The 19,140-nt window shown below is 41.7% G+C and overlaps 1 protein-coding gene and 1 long non-coding RNA gene across 5 annotated transcripts in view, besides 1 other annotated feature; both read right to left on the minus strand.

Annotated features, from left to right (window-relative positions):
- The window catches only part of lncRNA:bxd (bithoraxoid), a 31,065-nt gene that overhangs the window by 2,736 nt on the left and 9,189 nt on the right, over positions 1-19,140 (minus strand). For 2 of the 4 annotated variants that reach the window (NR_002035.1, NR_002034.1), the window contains exon 2: positions 8,818-8,939. This is a non-coding gene — a long non-coding RNA (bithoraxoid). Of the gene's footprint in view, positions 1-572; positions 1,527-6,740; positions 7,350-8,817; positions 8,940-19,140 lie in introns of those variants that run through there. The other 2 variants (NR_002033.2, NR_002032.1) reach the window with 2 other exon arrangements.
- CG31275 (uncharacterized protein) lies at positions 5,881-6,474 on the minus strand. Its single transcript, NM_169732.2, has one exon. The coding sequence runs from the start codon at positions 6,411-6,413 to the stop codon at positions 6,108-6,110; it is 306 nt and encodes a 101-aa protein (NP_732175.1). The 5' UTR covers positions 6,414-6,474; the 3' UTR covers positions 5,881-6,107.
- Positions 11,515-17,647: a mobile genetic element.

The raw sequence follows: 19,140 nt of genomic DNA on the forward strand, positions 1-19,140 counted from the left end.
ACTACCTCAGCTGGAATATGTTTTTGGGAAATAAATCAAAATTCTCATATTTGGCAAGGATGAATGCGGCCCGAATCGGCTGGCGCAAAAGAGAAAGTTTGTGGCCCTTTTGTTTGTCTGGGCATTTGGCCATGCCGGTGGTTTTGTTATCAGATGCTCGAAGGCGCGATCATCCGAATACGGAACATATACACGTAGTACCTACTGAGGGGCACCACCAATTTTACAGGGGATTTACGAATCCACCGTGTAACGAGGCCCATTCGAGATCTGGGCTGCATCTGAGGCATATTTTTATGATTTATTACCAAGGCGGCTATAATCGAATAGACAATACCTGGGTGTCCTTTTTAGGCTCGTCGGAGATGCGATAACAACGAGTCAAAACAAATCTCCTAAGGTCAGCCAAAAAGTATCTTTCGCTTGGCATTTTTTACGCTCTCGAGGACATGTTGAAAGGAAGCATTACCATTTCCATTCCCATTTATGGCACCAATATTTTTTATGACACATTTTTATGATTTATGAATTGATTTGGTTTCGACTTTGGGTTTCTTCCTTACAATCTATACCTTTTTTGTAGTTTCGGGAAGGCGGCCTTCGAGTCCTGGGAGAGTCTGGCCTCAAAACGATTACCGAAGCATATTGGTGCAATTATTAGGATCACCTTCGGCGGTGCTAGGTCATAATTGTTCTCGTGAAATTGGGCGTTCTAATGTGACATGTTTGTGGCAAAATGTCTGCGAATGCTAATAAGATCGATAATAATTATGCGAGCAAATAACCGAATCAATACATTTCTCGAAGAAAATTTGCAAGTTTTTCTAATAACACATATCCATCAACTGAGGCAATGATTAATACCACAATTTTTGCATGCTAGATAGATTTGGATTGTTCCTTCGAGAGTTGGGTATCCCAACTGTGGTTTCTTATTTTCAGAGCCCCTTGGTCTGAGTCACTCGAACAGTATGCGCTAAATGCAAAACCTCTCTGGCGGAGGGTAATAAAAATTGAAAATTATTTAACCGACAACTCGACATGGTCTGCTTTGGAAATCTCTAGTGTTTACGTTGCGAAAACAATTGAAATCATAACAATAAAATCAAATTCGAAATTTGCGAGCGGTGGGTGGATAGGCTGATAGGGAGTTGGTCGGAACGATGGGGAGTGAAGTGGAGCGGGCCAATCGGCAACCAGTTGCGTCAGAGCGGCGATGTGAGAAAATTTCCAGCACAAGCCCAAATAAGCAAAGGTAAATGGCAAATGGGTGAAATGCTCAAGAAAATGAAGCCAACGAGGAGCAGCGCCAAAAAGCAAAGACAGTGAAACGAACGAAATGGCCATAAACTTAAGCCAAAATGCTCCCTCTGATGGGAATGGTTCCCAGAAGGGGGTGAGAGGACGGAAAGGGGACCTAACCAACCAGTTCGGCAACGCGAACTCCGAACTTAATCGAAACATCAAAGGAAGAAAGCCAGCCAGAGCTACAACAACAATCAGCCAACAGCCAGAAACTTATTAAAAACAACAAGTGCAGCTTGCTTAGCGAGTTGGTCAAAACAGTTGGCAAAGGGGGGAAAGGAAAGACATGGAGGGTATTGGTGATGCCAAGTTAGCTACCTATCCAGATATGTAACTAAAAGGGTTTTGGGTGAAATGTAAAAATTTTTATATTAAGTTGATTACCGTCAACAAACTAATTATGGTTATAACGCATTTAAGAAATTTCAACTTTTCTCATCCCCGTTTTATATTTGTATGGTTTTCATACAAAATAAAGTAAATAATTTGATAATATAACAGTAATACATATGTAGTTTTTTGTTTTATTTTCTTAACGCTATATTGCCGTAGTATTAGTCTTTATAACTTCTCTTAATAATATTTAAATATTTTTAATTTATTAAAAAAAAGTTGACAAATTTAATGCAGAATGCGTTTTGATTATCTTTTTGGAAATAATTTTGATCTGGCTTCGGACTAACACTTGGCTGCACTGGGGGGCATTCGTGCTGTTTGTGCAGTGGCAGCACGTCCCAACCGACATCGACAAGCTGCACTGAGCGAAAATATCAGTTAGAGGGGAAGCGCTCGAAGGGGGGCACTCAAAATGGGCACTTTCGGTCGCAATAACCACGACATTTACGATTATTTTACGGCCACTAAAAATCAAAAGTGTAATTTACGGAACCAAGCCAAACTGAACCGAGACGAACAATGAGACGGAGAAAGGGACATCAACACGAACAGAGACAGAGACGGCAATTGTCGACCGTAGAGCGATGGAACCGTTTCTGTATCGGTGTTGCATCAGCTTAGATGAAGTTGAATCCATGGATATAGGGAGCAGGATTTCGGGGCGGTGGTGGAGGGGTCTGTGTGGAGTGGGTGGTGCTCAATTGCATGATGGGCACTGAGAGGCCCAAAACAAACACAATTCCGTCCTGAATAGTAAATGTGGCATGCAAATTTTAAACATTCACTAATACACGTTCCAGTTAGAATTAAAGAACTGTTAAAATTGAAGAAACATAAAATAAATAAATAGGTGATATACTTATTTCGCATTAGAATCAAGGTTTTAAAAAATATCTGCTTTTATTGGTTTGCACTGCACTTTACCGAGTCTTGGAGCCCTGATGATGGGTCGAGTTTCAAATGATGGGTGCTGGAGATGGGAAGATATGCTCCAAAGAAACCAGTTGGTGCCCGACTGGATGGACATTGCCGGCAGCCAAATGAAAAGCAGTCAATGCCTCCTCTGGTTCCTTTCTCTGCACTTGCTGGCTGTCTCTGTTATGGCTTGGATCTTTCTTTATTTTTTAGTTTATTTTCTGCCCATCACATGTGCAACTCGAAGCCAACAACTTCAGTTTGCAGCCCCACCGCCCACTTCCCCTGATTGCGATTGGTGTTCTGTTTTAGCCGTTTTAGCGGATGGCGATGGCTGTATGCTGCGAATGTCGAAAGCGCATCGCGTTGAAAGATGATTTTCATGTTTTCCCCCCTCAGCGTGTCCAGTGCTCCACCAGTTTTGAGCTGGAATCGTGGCCCTAACGATGCTCAAAGTGATTTTGTTGTCTTAACCGCATTTACTGACATCTTGATGCTTTGATTGCCCCGATTTTGAATGGAATCGTTTGCACTGCAACACCCGCACTTGGCTTTATGCCCCATTGCCATTATCGTCTCTGGCAAGTCGGGGAAATTGAATTGAAGTCTTTGATTGGCAATATGCTCCGTTGACCCCTAAACAAGTTGCCAGTCGATCGTAAACCGGAGCGGAAAATGGGCAAATAGGCAGTATCAAGAAAACACTGGAATGTCTTATTTAAAATTTAATAATTTAATTTAAAAATTAAAAATGGTTGGTTGGAAAGGAAGTAAGTACGAAAACTAAGGTTGGTTGAAAAGGAAGGTAAGTACGAAAATTAAAGTATATTGATTGCCAAATAAATTCATGAAATGGAAATAATTTTATATGAATGAATTGAAGGGTTTCACATTGAAGTTTTCATTGGGGTTAAGTAGTATTACTAAAAAAATAACATGTATGGTGGTTAAAGATATTAGTTAAAGCGAGCGAAATTTAATTTAAGTTTATTTAAACTTAAAAGCAATGCAAATTTATAAAAAAGAAATTATTTAATATTCATTTTTAAAAGGATTATTTATATTTTGGTAATTTTTTTGTGTTTAAGAAAGGACGTAACAAGCTAAAAGCGAAAATATTCGCCCACCTTTTTTAATTCTAACATTTCATTTAACATATTTATGTTATGTAACATAGAACAACTTCAAAGGAGTAACAGTGGCTCTAAAACTGGACCGACAAGATGACTCTAAAACTATGAAAACCGAATCCATAGATGGCGCATGCAACTCAGTGCCGCCATCTGACGTAAGAAATATGCGTTTCCCACCTATTTTCCGTTAATATTTAAACGAATTTATATCTCGTAGCTTTGTAGATTTATCTTCTTCCGGTTCTTTTATATTTTTCAAATCTTCACTGATCTAATTTCGAAATATTTACAATATTTTTTTTTGGCTTGCTAGCCTCTGCTTTTGTTTGTCTTTGGCCTTTTTGTCAGATATCGCTCATCCGCCGCCCCTTAAGCGACGTCTGCGCCGGAGCAAGTCGAAACTGGAAATGTGGCGCGGTGGTTGAACGAGCCAGAAAAAATCCAGCATTTCATCACCACCACCAGCAAGAAAATGGGCTTGGCCTTTTCGTTTGAGTGAGTATTTCGAGGCACTCATTCTCCTCGATTCCGATTCTTCAGGTTCCTCTCACTCTTTTCATTTTGATAGCCCGTCGGCGCAAAATGTAAGAAATGGCACGAGAACTTCAATTCATTTTTACAAAATTGTTCTTTCTTTAATATGAAAAGATTTTTACTTAAAAATCTTATAATTATATCATGCACAATAAGATTTTCCATACATTTCTACGTTTATAAGCTGTTAATCTACTGTTAAGAATGTGTATTTTCATGAAAATGGTAATTGTTAAAAAAGTCGATACAACATATGAAGTGACCGAATTTTTAATGAATTACGTTTGTATATTATATATTGTACTGTTTTACAAATGCAAACCGAGAAAAGATGACTTAAATTTTGTTTCGTAGTTTTCAAATACATCTTTGAATAAAACTCATGACCATAAGTTGATAACAACTTAGTAGATATTCAACAGTAATTGGCAGATGTTGCGCTTGAGTATTCAACACACTCGATGCTTTTGCCGTGTTGCAACTTCACTTTCAGGTGTGCGGCACAACTTAATTGAATTCATAGAGCGTGTTGGCACACCCGTACGGTGAACACCATGATATGGGAACGGTAGCCGCTTGACGACTTCATAAAATGTGATGTATGAGCAGTTGGCCGTGGACATCCTCTTCACGATGGCTTGGAAAACGTTTTATTCGAATTTAATTCAAAGTGTTTCAAATTGGCCCGGGCATTGATAATTTCGCACGAATAAAGTCGTCACCGGGAATAGACCGTGGAGTAATTTCATTTCACGCTGCCTCAAATGAAGTGCGCAGTTCTGGGGGGAAAGCATCGCTCAACCTTGCCACCATCGATGTTGGTCCATTGTGCCCCGAGACATAGTTGAATCAAGTTTCAGTACAAATTTGTACAATTTCATATTTACCCAGCACCACAAAACGACGCCAGACAATGGAAACTGCTTAAAGATAGCTGCCGGGGCACAAAGCACCCCAGGAGCGTCTCGTGGTGATTATGAACTCGGGTTGAAAGCCGGGTAAAAAAGGGCAGATAAGTTATTGTTGCAACCCCTGCAAGGGATCCGTAAAAATAGGACAAGATATAGATACACTCGCACACACATTCATCTGCCCGGAGGGTGCGTCGTAAAAATGAGTTACGAGTCCTGCCATTTTAAATTAAAATAGCAGGCAGCCTCCATTGTGGCAGCAAGATGGTCGAAGCAAAAGGAAAAAGGTCAAAGGCCATACAATTCCACCCTGAAAACCCAATCCAGCGGACAAAATGGTCATGTTGACAGAAGTAAATCTCTTGAATTATCGCATTAGATGCCGCATTCTCACAGATAGATTCCAGGCCCGATGAAGCCATATCATAAATAATCAGGATCGGAAAGTCGCTTGGGCATTATAAAGGATTTTCGAGCAGCCCTGTTGATTTAAGAATTCTTCCTGTGTTTGCTTTGCATTTGAAAGGGTTCAAGATCTTGGCCACCCCATTTTGAATGTTTTAGTGTTGATCGACATTTTACTTTCAAATCCTATTTGTCTGTATATTAATATTAATTTTAGGCGAAGTTTCTTTCCAGCCTGTTTAGGCCCCAATTTTAATAAAAAAAAAAAACAATTTAATGTTAATTCGCTAATATCATCTTATATTTTTGTTTGATATTTTTCTGCTGTCTTCGTAACATTACATTTTACAGATTTTAGGAACCAATTTCCTAAAAACTTGACCCAGTTGTAGGAAATTGTTTCTAAAATTTCTAGTTTAATTTTAGGTTTTGCAGCAATAACTTTGTATTTCTTCCGGAATCGTTCAACTCGCATGAATCGTTTGTAGCATTAGTCAGTATTGTCATTTCATTGAACCACTGTAATGGTGAAGTACTCCTCTGGGGCCACCAGATACTCGAACTTGCGAGTGCCCAGGCGCATGAAGCAGAGTTTGTTGGACGGGTCAATGTCCCGGACTACGCTTTGGCAGGTGCTCACCAGGAGTCCATGTAAGTGCTTCAGGATCGCCTGGGCACTTGTGTTATCGAAGGATGTTTCGGCCACCGCATTGGCTGTGTTATCGGACACCACATACCCAATAGTATGTTCCGATAGAATGCGATCCACGATTGTTCCATTCTGGTGAATCACCTTCTCGAGAATGCGATTCATTATTTTAAGTGTAGATATTAACTATTTTTTTTTAGCTTGCGACTGTTATTAAGATGACTTCCCTGTTGAATTTTTAATACAGAAATGAATATTTTTGAGATGATCGATTCAAATATAAAAGTTTGGTTTGACTTTTAAGTCTCAGCACTCTTTAGAAATTAACTAACACATTCCCGCACTCATAAGTTGATATATACTTGCATTATTAATTATGCAAGCTGTATTAAAAGAAATTCATGCAGGCTTTTTAATTTTCCAATAATGTTTTTGAGTACATCAATTAGGTCCCGTATAAAATGAAAATACCCTTTTTCGCTTTTCATTTACCTCATTTTGAATTGAGCCTCCATGTTCGATGGTTTTTAATCCGATCTATAATTACAGCACGAGCCTATTCCTATCGCGTTGATTAAATAAGTGTTGGTTATATCGCAACAGATGGCAGTGGGGTCGAATAAATTAAACTTATCGAAGTTCCCTTATCTCGCTGCGGCCCTCGATCCCCACTCCCCCTGGAATCCCCAATGCCATTGAACTTGCCCTCCAATTGGATCTGAATGCTCGACGAGGTCAGTTCGAATTACTGCACACAAATACTGATATTCCCGCCCAAGTTCAAGTGGTCGCGTGGCTGCTACGAGTTCCTCCTCCCGCAGGCAACCTCATCATCAAGCCGTTTTCATTTAATTTTCATGCACATTTAATGGCGTCTGTTATTGGCTTTTAACGAGATTTTCACTCCACCCGCTGTTGTATTTTTAGGTATCCGTATAATTGACTTTTTGACTTTGAACTGCACTGTCGCAGGTCGTTGACTTGCCGCCGGCTACTTAAACTAATTCCAATTGCTAGCTTAGCTTAAAGCCCACTTAAAACCCTATTCGACTCCCATAAATCAGTGCTAACTGTGGTGCAAAACTGAATTCTGGCGGGTGTTTAGTATTTAGTACAACACTCATCAGAGCCACGCTCATCTGCATTCAGGGCCCCTGTCTGCTCAACTCCTCATCTGCCCATCTCCTCGGGAAGAAGTGCTTGTCGGACAAGTCCAGAGTGCATGTGGGTGCCCGGGTATATACCCATATTCCCGGATCGACCCAAAATGGCCACTCGAGCGCCCACAACGGCCATAAAACACTTTTGGACATGCTGTTGGCCCAGCAAACAGCTCTCAACTCTGGTCCGCTTTTTCCCTCTGAGCTGGTCAATAAAATGTGCATAAATCCGGATGCCGTTCAACGGCAACCCAAATCTGGACGTTTCTCGCCGTCCAGGAGAAGCCTTTGCATTTATCGGGTCAAACTCAAAGTACAGTGGGTACATTTTATCGCATGCACTAACCATATATGCTATAATATTCTATATAATATAAAACCTACCGCACATTTTGTAAGTGAATTTATCACAGTTTTTCTAAATTTTGAGATTTTTTCCACTACGATTGCAAAGAATTAAATTTTTAAACAGCATTTCCCCCAAACCTACTCCCCTTTTAGTCATGATTAATGGCCGCCAAATGCAAAACGAGAGATTTGTGGCCCGGAAAATGAATTGTGTCCAAGTTGTGCCTGGAGCCATTTCAAACTATGCAAAATGCATGCTCGTAAATCCCCTGAGCCCAAGTCGGACTATTTCACTATCTGTGGGGCCGATTTGGGCTTTGGGTTTTGGCCACGGGCGGGATTAGGCGGCAAACGCTTATCCGAAAGCCAGATACTCGGCACTATGCCGGCACCATAACTCATTTAATTAGATGACTATCGCTGTTTGGGCATAATTCATCCACCAATGGACGATACTCGTCCAACCCCCGCGAATAGCGATGAGGTCAAAAGGTCGGGCGGTATCAAAAACGATAAATAACACCCAAAGAGAATGAAACTTACGAAATGGTAAAATTCTTTCGTTAATTAGAAAAACCAGCAAACCAACTGGCAAACTGAAATTAAAAAAAAAAACTCACAAAGACCAAAATACAGGACATACGGGGACAATTTGAAAACACTTTCTCTGCCTTCGCTCCGGAAAATGCAAATGAGCTACTCGAGCTGGAATTCAGGCCCTTTTAGAGTCCGGTCATTGGCCGGCGGTCAGTTCGGTCAGTTCTGGAACGGTGTATCTCGATATCTGGTTTTTTTGCCGTCTGCTTTGGCCCCTTTCATTTGTGCCACTCGAGCGGCGAAAGGGACACGTCGCACACACATGGCACAAATTGGCCGAGGGCTTTGCCTTTGTCCAACTGGCCCAAATGTATCCTTTAGCCACCCTTTCCTTTACAGGCCCACTGACACAATTTCTCGGCTCGCATATCACCAGCATCTGAAACCCAGTTTTGATTACGGACTCCGAAGCTCCCATAAATAATGTACAACACACATATAATACATGCTACATGTGGACTCACCTCAACGCGTTCTGAATTTTAAATGTGCCCAAAATGGAGAACAGTCCTCTGGAGTTGTGTAATATTTGGTATCCTGGAGTGGCAATCTGGCGGCCGGACTGGTTATTGGCTGTGTGAGTGCTCTGTAATTGAAAATTAAATGGAAAGTGTTAAATGGGCTCGGAAATTAATGAACCTATTCTAAGTGAACTAAATTCACATTCCATAAATATATTTATGTTTGGTTCAAGAAGACATTAGAAAATATTCCTTAGAAAAATTACAGTTTTCGGTAAATTTAAAACTACTTCTCTATAATGTAAATTAAAATTTATCAATATATATATAACTCAAAAAGCGACAACCCACTCACAAAATGCATATAAAATAAGGGATTACTCATTAACACATGATTGCAATATGTTTAACGACAAATTGTCGAATCGATTCATTTGAGATGCGCAGAGAACAATAAAACTGTGAACTTATTGCAGCCCCAAATTCGTAATCCCATTGATAAATGACATTATTTGCTTTTCGAATTTATGTTATGGACTTCTAAATAACAACCAATTTAAGGTATTTATCTTTAAGAAGCGTAATTTCATATGCTAATTCCCATGGCAGTTGCCTTGCTAATTTATGAAAGCGGCAGGCATGGCCACAACCGATCTGGTTTCGACCAACAGAATCGAAAATATACTACCCGGCCGAACAATGCAAATTTTTATTAGCCATGAAGTCAGCCATAAAAGCCATTTCAAACCGCTCAAAATTGTTGCCCTGCACACGAGTACAAATTGTTAGAAGAGGTGCAAAACGGCGCGATTTAATATATCTCCCAGACTAATTTTAATAACTTCATGAGACTCGTTTTCAGCGCAAATAAATTTAGAATTTAATAAAAAAAAAACCAACAACGTATTGAATATCAAATTTCAGCAATCTTAGAAGTCGAAGCGAATACGCTTGCCAAAACAAAGGAATTGAATTCATTTAATTTTATGATCTCAAAAAGGTGGGAGATGCTGGAAAAAATTACTTTGGGCCAACAACAAAGGCGCACACACACAAAGGCCATTGAAAAGATAAATTTCTTAATTTAAATTCAGAGTCAGAGTGAATTGAGTTTTGTTCGTTTCCACCCTCAAACGATTTTCATTTCCGTTACAAATGCTTTTCAATTTCGCCCGTACCAAATTCAATTTTCAAACGTTTTATTTCGACAACGTTTTGATTTAGTCGCGCTCGCTTTGAATATTTTACGAATTGGCCGCATCTTCTGAATCTGAATCGAAATTGGGTTTGAGCCACCATTTTCTGGCTTTGTGCGCTTGTGTAACTATGGAATATTTATTATTTAAATTTTTCGACAGCGAGTCGGTGGCCCTAAATCATGCGACAGGCTCATTCAAAAACAACCAACTCTCGCGCCCAAAACACTCGCATATATTCGTAACTTGTGTTGTTTTTTCGACGCATGATTTAGGTGCAGCCATAAATTCAATTTTAAGCTTTTTGGTATTTCATTTCGGTCTGGCCGGGGATCTGGTTTTTGGGTTCCGACTTTGGGGATACGGGTCGACACTGGGGATGTGGTATTGGCGCTGGGTCTCGGGTCCGAGGCCAAGATAAACACTTGACAACGTGCTAAGGCCAGCACTGGCAACGCGATAAGCGCATAAATATAGCCCCCCGTAATAAATTCAGCGTCACATTTGACGCCACGCCATCGCATCTGTGGACCAATGGACTACACTTGGGGGTTTTCGGGGGCACCACTGACACTTGGTCCTCCAGAGCCATTCTCGACCTCTTGGCTTAACTGTACCATGCATCATCCGTGGCACTTTGAAGGCAGCATTAAGCTCTTCTCTAGCCCTTCTCAAGACAACTTCTGGCGACTTTTGTGTGACATTTTAGCATGTTATGTGAAAATTTATAGGGCAAAGGCAATATCGTAGATCTAGCAGTTACATAGTTTATGTCCTAATATATAAAGTTATTAAAGGAATTCTATTGATTTCAGAAGAGAAATTTTTGAAGCTTGTTTAAGATTATGTTTTCGCTTAGTGTGCAAAAAAACGTAGAAACATATCAATTCTATTTTTGGCTGTAGCAACAAAAAAGAAAATATTATTTATGTGAATAAGCCAAAAAAAAAAAAACTGTAAATTAGCGGCACCCATTACAGGAAATTTAAATTAAAAAAACATATTTTAATCCTAAGAATCGATTGTGAGAACAAAACTCACTTAAAATTTCTTTCAGTTCGACCGTAAGAGGTCTCCCAGCTGGTCAACTGTTGTACGAGTGCTTTTACCATGCCATAATTGCTTGAAAGGACTACGCGAAATATATGACATCTGCGTTGATGGAACAAAGGGCGGTGAGGAAGAGAAAGAAAAGGATCGGAATCCTGCAGCCAGCTATTCACGGCAATCAAACAGCGCGGCACACGCGGCGAAAGGATGCAAGGCAGTGTGAGAGTGCAGAGTCCATTAAAAGGACATTCCACGCCGGCGATCCACATGTGTCCGGTCGAAAGGACGTGTCGTGCCAAAGGGACACCTCGGCTCCTTGTTTGTTTTTCCTCCGCCGTACGTCTCATATTTTCTTTTTATTTTTAATTTTTGTAAATTGAAAATTGTGTGCGGATGCGGATGCAGCATTGCGTGGCAATTACACAAGCCCTCTCCCAGAGTCATAAATTCAGTCTGAATAGTTGTGATGCCTCACTGCTTTGACATCATTGTAATGGGGTTCGCAAATAAGAATCATATATACACTATTTAACTTCATTTATTTTTTCATATACAAAAATCACGTCTGATCGCTATGACCGCAAAATTACAAGAGCGAAAGAAAGAATACAGTTCAGTTCAATTAGCATCGATATATAAAATGTTAATCCGCTGTTAAGACAGCTGAAGCACCGGGTGACTCCGCTCATAATCCGTACATGCCGCCCGCCAATGCGTCGTCCAGCATGAAGGCTCCTTGTGATTCTTGATCCGTGTGTTGATCATAATTATGTTGAAATCGGAAGTGGACAAAGCTTTGTGATTGACCTCTTTTGAATGCCAGATTTCGTCTTTAATGTAACCACTCTGACTAGCGAGTCCGATCCAGGGTGCAGTTCGACGACTCGGCCTATAGTCCATTTAGCTGGTGGTAGATTATCATCCTTTATAATGACTAAGTCGTTGATGTTAAGATTATCTTTGATTTGGCACCACTTTGGCCGAGTTTGCAAGTGTGATAACCAATCACGAGACCATTGAGACCAGAATTGTCGCGTCATGTGTTGTTGTGCGAGAAATAGTTCACGCAAAGGCTTATTATTCGGCCGACCTTGTGGCGGTGCCAGTAGTGCGTCACCAATTAAGAAATGTGCTGGAGTTAGTACTTCTAAATCGTCAGGGTCGGCGGTTAGCGGGCAAAGTGGACGTGAGTTCAAACATGCTTCAATCCTGATCAAAACTGTAGTAAGCTCCTCATACGTCTGCTTGTGGCTGCCGACGATCCGTTTAAGATGATGCTTCATTGCTTTCACGTTTGCCTCCCAGATGCCACCAAAATTGGGAGAATATGGAGGTGTGAAATGCCACCTTGTCCCATGTTGACATGTCGATTCGTTTAGGGCTGCCTTGCAAGTGATGGGCTGGTTAAGCGATGTACTCGCGCCAACAAAATTTGTGCCGTTATCACTATACATATGTTGAACTTGTCCTCGACGTCCGGTGAATCGCGTAAATGCTTGCAGGAAGTGCTCTGTTGAAAGTCCAGTGACGGCTTCCAAGTGGACCGCCTTGGTTGCTAAGCATATAAAAATGGCTACATAGCCTTTGTAGGTGGTTGATCCTCGTACACGCGCGGCTTGAAGTTCAATCGCACCAGTGTAGTCAACTCCTGTTGTAATGAACGGACGAGTTGGGGGGTTGACTCGATGTAATGGCAAGTCACCCATCAATTGCTTCGCTACGACTGGAGCTACCTTAAAACATGTGACGCATTTCCGGATGATTCGCCTGACTGCTTGTCTGCCTCTGGGAATCCAGAATTTGTAGCGTATGTGAGCCAGTGTTAATTGAGCGCCGCCATGTAGAGTGAGCTGATGAGAGTGTTGAATTACCAAATCTGTAAATAGGTGACAATGAGGTAATATAATTGGATGTTTTCGAGAAAAAGAGAGATTTGAATGCTTGAGACGGCCACGAATCCTCAAGATATTGTTGTCAAGAAACGGTGTAAGATTTGAAAGTGTGCTACGGGGTGGTAACGGCTTGTTCCTTTTAAGCGCTTGGATGTCGGCGTGAAATGTATCGGATTGTGCAAGGCGAGCTATGCAGCACAGGGCCTCATCCAGCTCGTCAGGAGAGAGTGATCCGTGACTTCGTTGTGCTCGAGCATGAGCATTGTGGCAGAATCGTAACATGTATGCCGTGACACGTAGCAGTTTTGTATACGACGAGAATCGGTCAATAATAGAATCCTTTGTGTCTGACAAGGTAGTGAAGGCTCTAATTTTTATGGATTTGGCCTCCAGATCCCGTTCTTCTGGATTGAGCAATTGTGATTGCGTGTTTGGCCAAATATTGTGTGGTTTGCATAGCCAGGATGGGCCATGCCACCAAATATCAGGTATTTGGCTCGGTGGTAAGCCTCTGGTTGCGCAATCTGCTGGGTTTTCCGATGTGTCTATGTGGTGCCACTGAGCCGCTGAGGTGTGGTCGAGAATGTAAGACACTCGGTTGGCTACAAACGTTTTCCACCTAGTAATGTCTCCTTTAATCCAGTGCAGAACAATGGTAGCATCGGTCCAGTAAAAGGTAGATATATGTGCATTGGTCCATCGGTTATTCTCCAGCACCCATTTGGTGAGTTTGGTAGCTAATACTGCACCGCATAGCTCAGTGCGCGGTATTGTTAACGGCTTGGTTGGCGAAATTTTTGATTTTGCGACGATGAGCGTTGTATAGAAAGTCCCATCAGACTGTTGGGTGCGTGCATACACTGCTGCTGCGTAAGCACTGGAGGATCCATCGCAAAAGGTGTGCAGTTGTATCTCACTACTAAATAGTGGCGTAAATTTGACGCTGCGTGGTATTTTGATCGTCTTAACCTTCATTAGTTGCTGTCGAAATTGTTGCCATTTGACGGCAATGGTGTTGGGAACTGGCTCATCCCAATCCAGTGAGGTACTCGATCCGTCCTCGCGATATTGCTTCGCTAGTGTGATTTCTTTCAATATAATCTTTGCTGAAATTACAACTGGAGCGATTAATCCAAGAGGATCAAATAAACGTGCTATGGTCGATAGGATTTCTCGTTTTGTTATACCGGCTGGAGTATTTGCTAGTAATTTATAAGTGAAGCAATCTTGCTTGGGCAACCAGTACATACCCAGTGTTTTGATGGTGTCCGCATTGTCCCAACTGAGGGATGTCTGCTTGCATCGATGCTCGAGAGGTATCGTTGCCATCAGATCCTGGTCATTACTAGCCCATTTTCGTAGCTCCATGCCAGAGGATTTTAAAGCTAGCATAGTTTGCAAACTTTTCCGTATTGCTGCCTCTTGTGAATGATCGCCTGAGAGAATGTCGTCGACATATATCTCATTTTTGAGAACGTTGGATGCCATAGGATATTTTGTCTGTGTGTCTTCAGCTATTTGATGGATGACTCTTATAGCTGTATAAGGTGCAGACGCTGTTCCAAACGTGACGGTAGTTAAGCAATGCTGTTTGATGACTCCATCCGCCGCCCGCCATAAAATCCTCTGGTACTGCGTGTCATCAGGGTGGACATTGATACAGCGATACATTCGTTGTATATCGGCAGTGAAAACAAACTGATATTGTCTCCAATTCAAGAGAACGGCTGGCAGATCATTTTGCAGCGTGGGACCTACACATAGTACATCGTTTAACGATCTGCCATTTGAGGTCCGGGCCGATGCGTCAAAAACGATACGTTGTTTTGTGGTGAGGCTTTCTTCTTTGAAAACTGCATGATGTGGTAGCACGCATGATGCAACATGCCGACCGTAGGAATCCGTGGTTATGGTTGAGTTTTCGCTCGTCTCTGCCAACGTGATTTGACCTAGTTGAAAATATTCTTCAATTCCTTTGCAGTATCTGATCCATTTGTCTGGGTCCCTTTGAAGGCGCCTTTCGAGTTGAAGATATCTGTTCAGGGCGATCTGATGAGATTTTCCGAGCGTCATACTGGGGTCAAAGTTCCTCTTGAATGGCAAACGGACTTGATAACTGCCGTCTGGTTGACGTTGATGGGTCTGCTTAAAGAAAGACTCGCACCATTGATCTTCTTTGGAGAGCTTTGGGCGTTCTGGAACTGATTCTACCTCGCAAAATACCTTAAGCAGCTCTTCGGAGTTTATTATGGCATGATTACATCGAATGTGGCGTGTAATATGCGTGTTGCCAACATTGCCTAACAGAACCCATCCGAGTTGAGTATTCTGCGCTATGGGTTCGTTTGGCAAGCCAATCTTAGTTCCAGGTAACAAGAGTTGTGCCATAAGGTCGGCTCCAAAAATGATATCGATTCGCTTGGATCTATAATAATAGGGGTCTGCGAGCATGAGACCATGGATATGACTCCAGTTTCCTGCTGGAAAACTTTGACTTGGCATGTGTGATGTCAACGTGTTCAAAACATAAGCATCGTCGACCTTTAACGAGAAATTTGGGTTAGTTGCTGTTTGCACCGAACAACTTACGATGAATTTGCAGCGTCGTCCTGAATCTTGACCGACTCCGGTGATTGAAGTGCGAGTTGTGCTTCGGGAGAGCTGGAGAGACTGTACAGCATGCTCCGAAATGATAGTTGCTTCCGATCCTTGGTCAAGAAGCGCGTTTACCGTGGCCTGGCATCCTGTCTGTGTGTTACTGAGTACAACCCGAGCTGTTGCTAGTAGTACCTTTCGATGAGTCATAGATGAAGTTGTAGTTGACATGCACTGTAGAGTCGGCTTGGCATCTGAACTGGCTGCTGAACTTTGGCATGATGTCGAGGAGGGTATCAGCGTTGGCTGTGTTGCTGGAAAATGTAACATCGTGTGATGACGTTGACCACAATGAAGACAATTCTTGTTGCTGGGGCAGCTTGCTTGTGTGTGCGATTTTCCCAGGCAATTGAGACACAATTTTGCCTTGCTGGCCACTTCCTTCCGTTGGTAGCAATCCATTGAAAGAAATTGCGGACATCTTCGAAGTATGTGTAAGTTGCCACAATGATAGCAAGCGGACGCGGAAGCACCCGACCTGGTGTGGGCGCTGTGCACACGCACGCGTTTAGTACCGTCTGAAGTTTCATTTGACTGTTTCATGCCGCTGCACGCGTTACGGCTTTCAATAGCGTCTAACGTAACAAGTCGATCATTGAGGAACTGTTGCAGATCTTTGTATGAAGGAACGTCAATCTTGCTGCCCAGATGATGCTCCCAAGCTGTGTGAGTGTCTTTGGGTAGTTTGGTTGTTAGATAATGAGTCAACCAAAAATCTCCTCCCTGTAGTGGCGCCTTGACGGTATTGCAAGCGGCAATGCAGACGTTGACTGTACTAACCATAGACCGTATGTCAGCAGATTTTTCTTTCGAAAGATTCGGTAAGTTGTAGAGCATGTTCATGTGGCTGGCGAACACAATTCGTGGGTTGTTATATCGTTGTAGAAGTGTGGTCCAAGCGACTTCATAGTTTGCTTCAGTTAAAGCGATTTGGCGAATGTCGTTGTCCAGGCCTACTGGTAATGCTTCCTTTAAAAAATGGAACCTTTGAATCTTATCCAGACGCTCATTATTGTGAATTAAGCGTAAAAATGCATCATGAAAACTTGGCCAGTCCGCGCAGTTGCCAGAGAATTTCGGAACTGGTAATTTTGGCAGTGGTATCCGTACTTCCTCTACATGTGTTGTTATTGTAGAGTTAGCTGATTCGTTGTGCGTCACTGTGCCTGGATAAATTCGTTTCTTTTCTTCGGCCACGAAACAGTAAACTTCCATGCCCAGGTCTTCGAATTGGCTGATTGTATTTTGTTGCTTATACACACTTTCTTCGTAGTCTGCCATGCATATAAGTGTGTGATGCGCCTGATGAAATTCTTTGTTAAACTCGTCGATTTGATTCAAACGTTTTTCGAAATATATTTCCGTTTTCCGCGCACTCGAGTCTTTTTTCACATTACTGAACAAGCGCTTCAAAGACTCAATGCGGTCAGTTTGAACTCGCACCAGTTGATCAAATTTCGACATTGTTTATACTGACGTTGCTCCACTGTATGTAATATGCACAAATGCTCGTATGTTATCGGTGTTCTTCTTTGACGTCTTGTTTTTTTGAGTTGGCAGAGATTCCGGCAAATCTAACGGAATCGAAGGGCAACGGGACTTAGCTCTGTCGTGATGAGAGCGAGCGCGAATGTTTGCGTATACTGCTCTGTCGTGATGAGAGCGAGCGCGATAGAAAACGTAGGCACGGTGATTTATCTGGATGAAGCCGACCACGAAGATAAAATTGCCAAACAGCTTTTAGCAATTATTAATTATGATTCTTATGAGCAAGGTTCCCCTCATGGGCCACCAATGAATAGTTGTGATGCCTCACTGCTTTGACATCATTGTAATGGGGTTCGCAAATAAGAATCATATATACACTATTTAACTTCATTTATTTTTTCATATACAAAAATCACGTCTGATCGCTATGACCGCAAAATTACAAGAGCGAAAGAAAGAATACAGTTCAGTTCAATTAGCATCGATATATAAAATGTTAATCCGCTGTTAAGACAGCTGAAGCACCGGGTGACTCCGCTCATAATCCGTACACAGTCCTTTGCCGGGAAAAGCAAAAGGAGTAGCGTGCTACGGGGGGTCTGAGCCTCCATTCGAGCCACTCCGAGGTGGCCAAGTGGCCGTGCAACATTTCATGTCGTGTTTACACTCACTTCCCAATCGCTCCCTCCCAAGCCCCTTAAAAAATCCAGCAAAGAGGGTCAGGATATTAAAAACTGCAATTAAGTACGGCCAGTGCCTCCAGTTTGCCAATTACCGCGAGAGTTGTGAGTCGATGCGACAGGTTGCGGCCCCGCTTATTTATATTATTAAGTTTCTTTTTTATAATTAATCATTTTACCTTTCCCGCGTCCGCAAAACTAGCAAGTGCATTATTTTAACCGGGCTCTTGAAAACAATAATTAGGGTAATACGTAAGCTGCTTTTTCATTATGGTACCCTTCGTTCGATAAATTATGGTAAATTTCAATGTATTCGGTTATTAAGGGAAATATAATGAAACGAAAAAGTAACGTTAAAACTAGATTTAAATATTTTAAATATTTTATTAAAAAATTAAACATAAATAAACTTCCAATTCACTAAAGAAATATAATTATTTTAATTTATATATTTTAAGCAGCGTCGAAAAGTAAACCCCAAACAGGACCACCCAAGTATCGAGGCGCTAAGAAGGAACCCAATCATATTTCGAGTTCTTTGACCCAATTCGAATGCATGTGGCCGATGGAAATTTAAAATGGGCAAGTTGGCAATTTCAATTTTGAATTTGCCAATTAAATGTTTATCTCTAGCTAATTACCGACGCCTTTAAGCTACAGAAACAACAAACAACCGATGCCGGCATTATTCAATTAAAAATTGTTGCTGTTGTGGGGGCTTGGTTTTTTTTCCCTTGTTTTTGGCACGCACTAAACCCCATAAAAGTCATAAAAACCCGCATAAAAACCATAAAAACCATAAAACGAAAATGAAAAGAATCTTAAAAAGCAGCGAGCAACAAGAAGCGATGAATTTCGAGAGAGAGGAAGAGGAGGTGGAAAACAAGTTTAAGGTGATTCCTCATTGATATGGAAAAGCACTCGCAACATGTTTGCTGCTCTGGCTTTTCCACTCGCTTTTCCGTTGGCTTTCCCTTTGAGTGGAAGTTCGCCTGTTGCCTTGGCGCTCTCTTTCGTTTTCCGCTTCTTCTCCCGTGTTCTTTTTTTTCAATCAGTGCCCGAGCACAATGATTTTTATTTTTATGCGCCAACGTAACGATCTCGTTTCCACTTACTTAAATCTACATTTTAACTGCCTGGCACATTTTATGTCCCCTTCTAACAGCCGTGCGGTATGGAGAGATGCGCACGCTCTTTTTACGCTGCTCTCTCGCTCTAGCAACAAAAATACGAGTTAGAGAGAGTCCCAAGCGAGAGCTTTTCATAGCCGCTTTTGCAAGCTGCCAAATTTTCACTGGGCAATTAAATCAATACTAATTAATAAGCAAACATGGGCAAACACAACCAGCGAGAGAAGAAAGAGCA

The sequence above is a fragment of the Drosophila melanogaster genome, chromosome 3R, assembly GCF_000001215.4.
Source record: "Drosophila melanogaster chromosome 3R".
Taxonomy (NCBI): Eukaryota; Metazoa; Arthropoda; class Insecta; order Diptera; family Drosophilidae; genus Drosophila; species Drosophila melanogaster.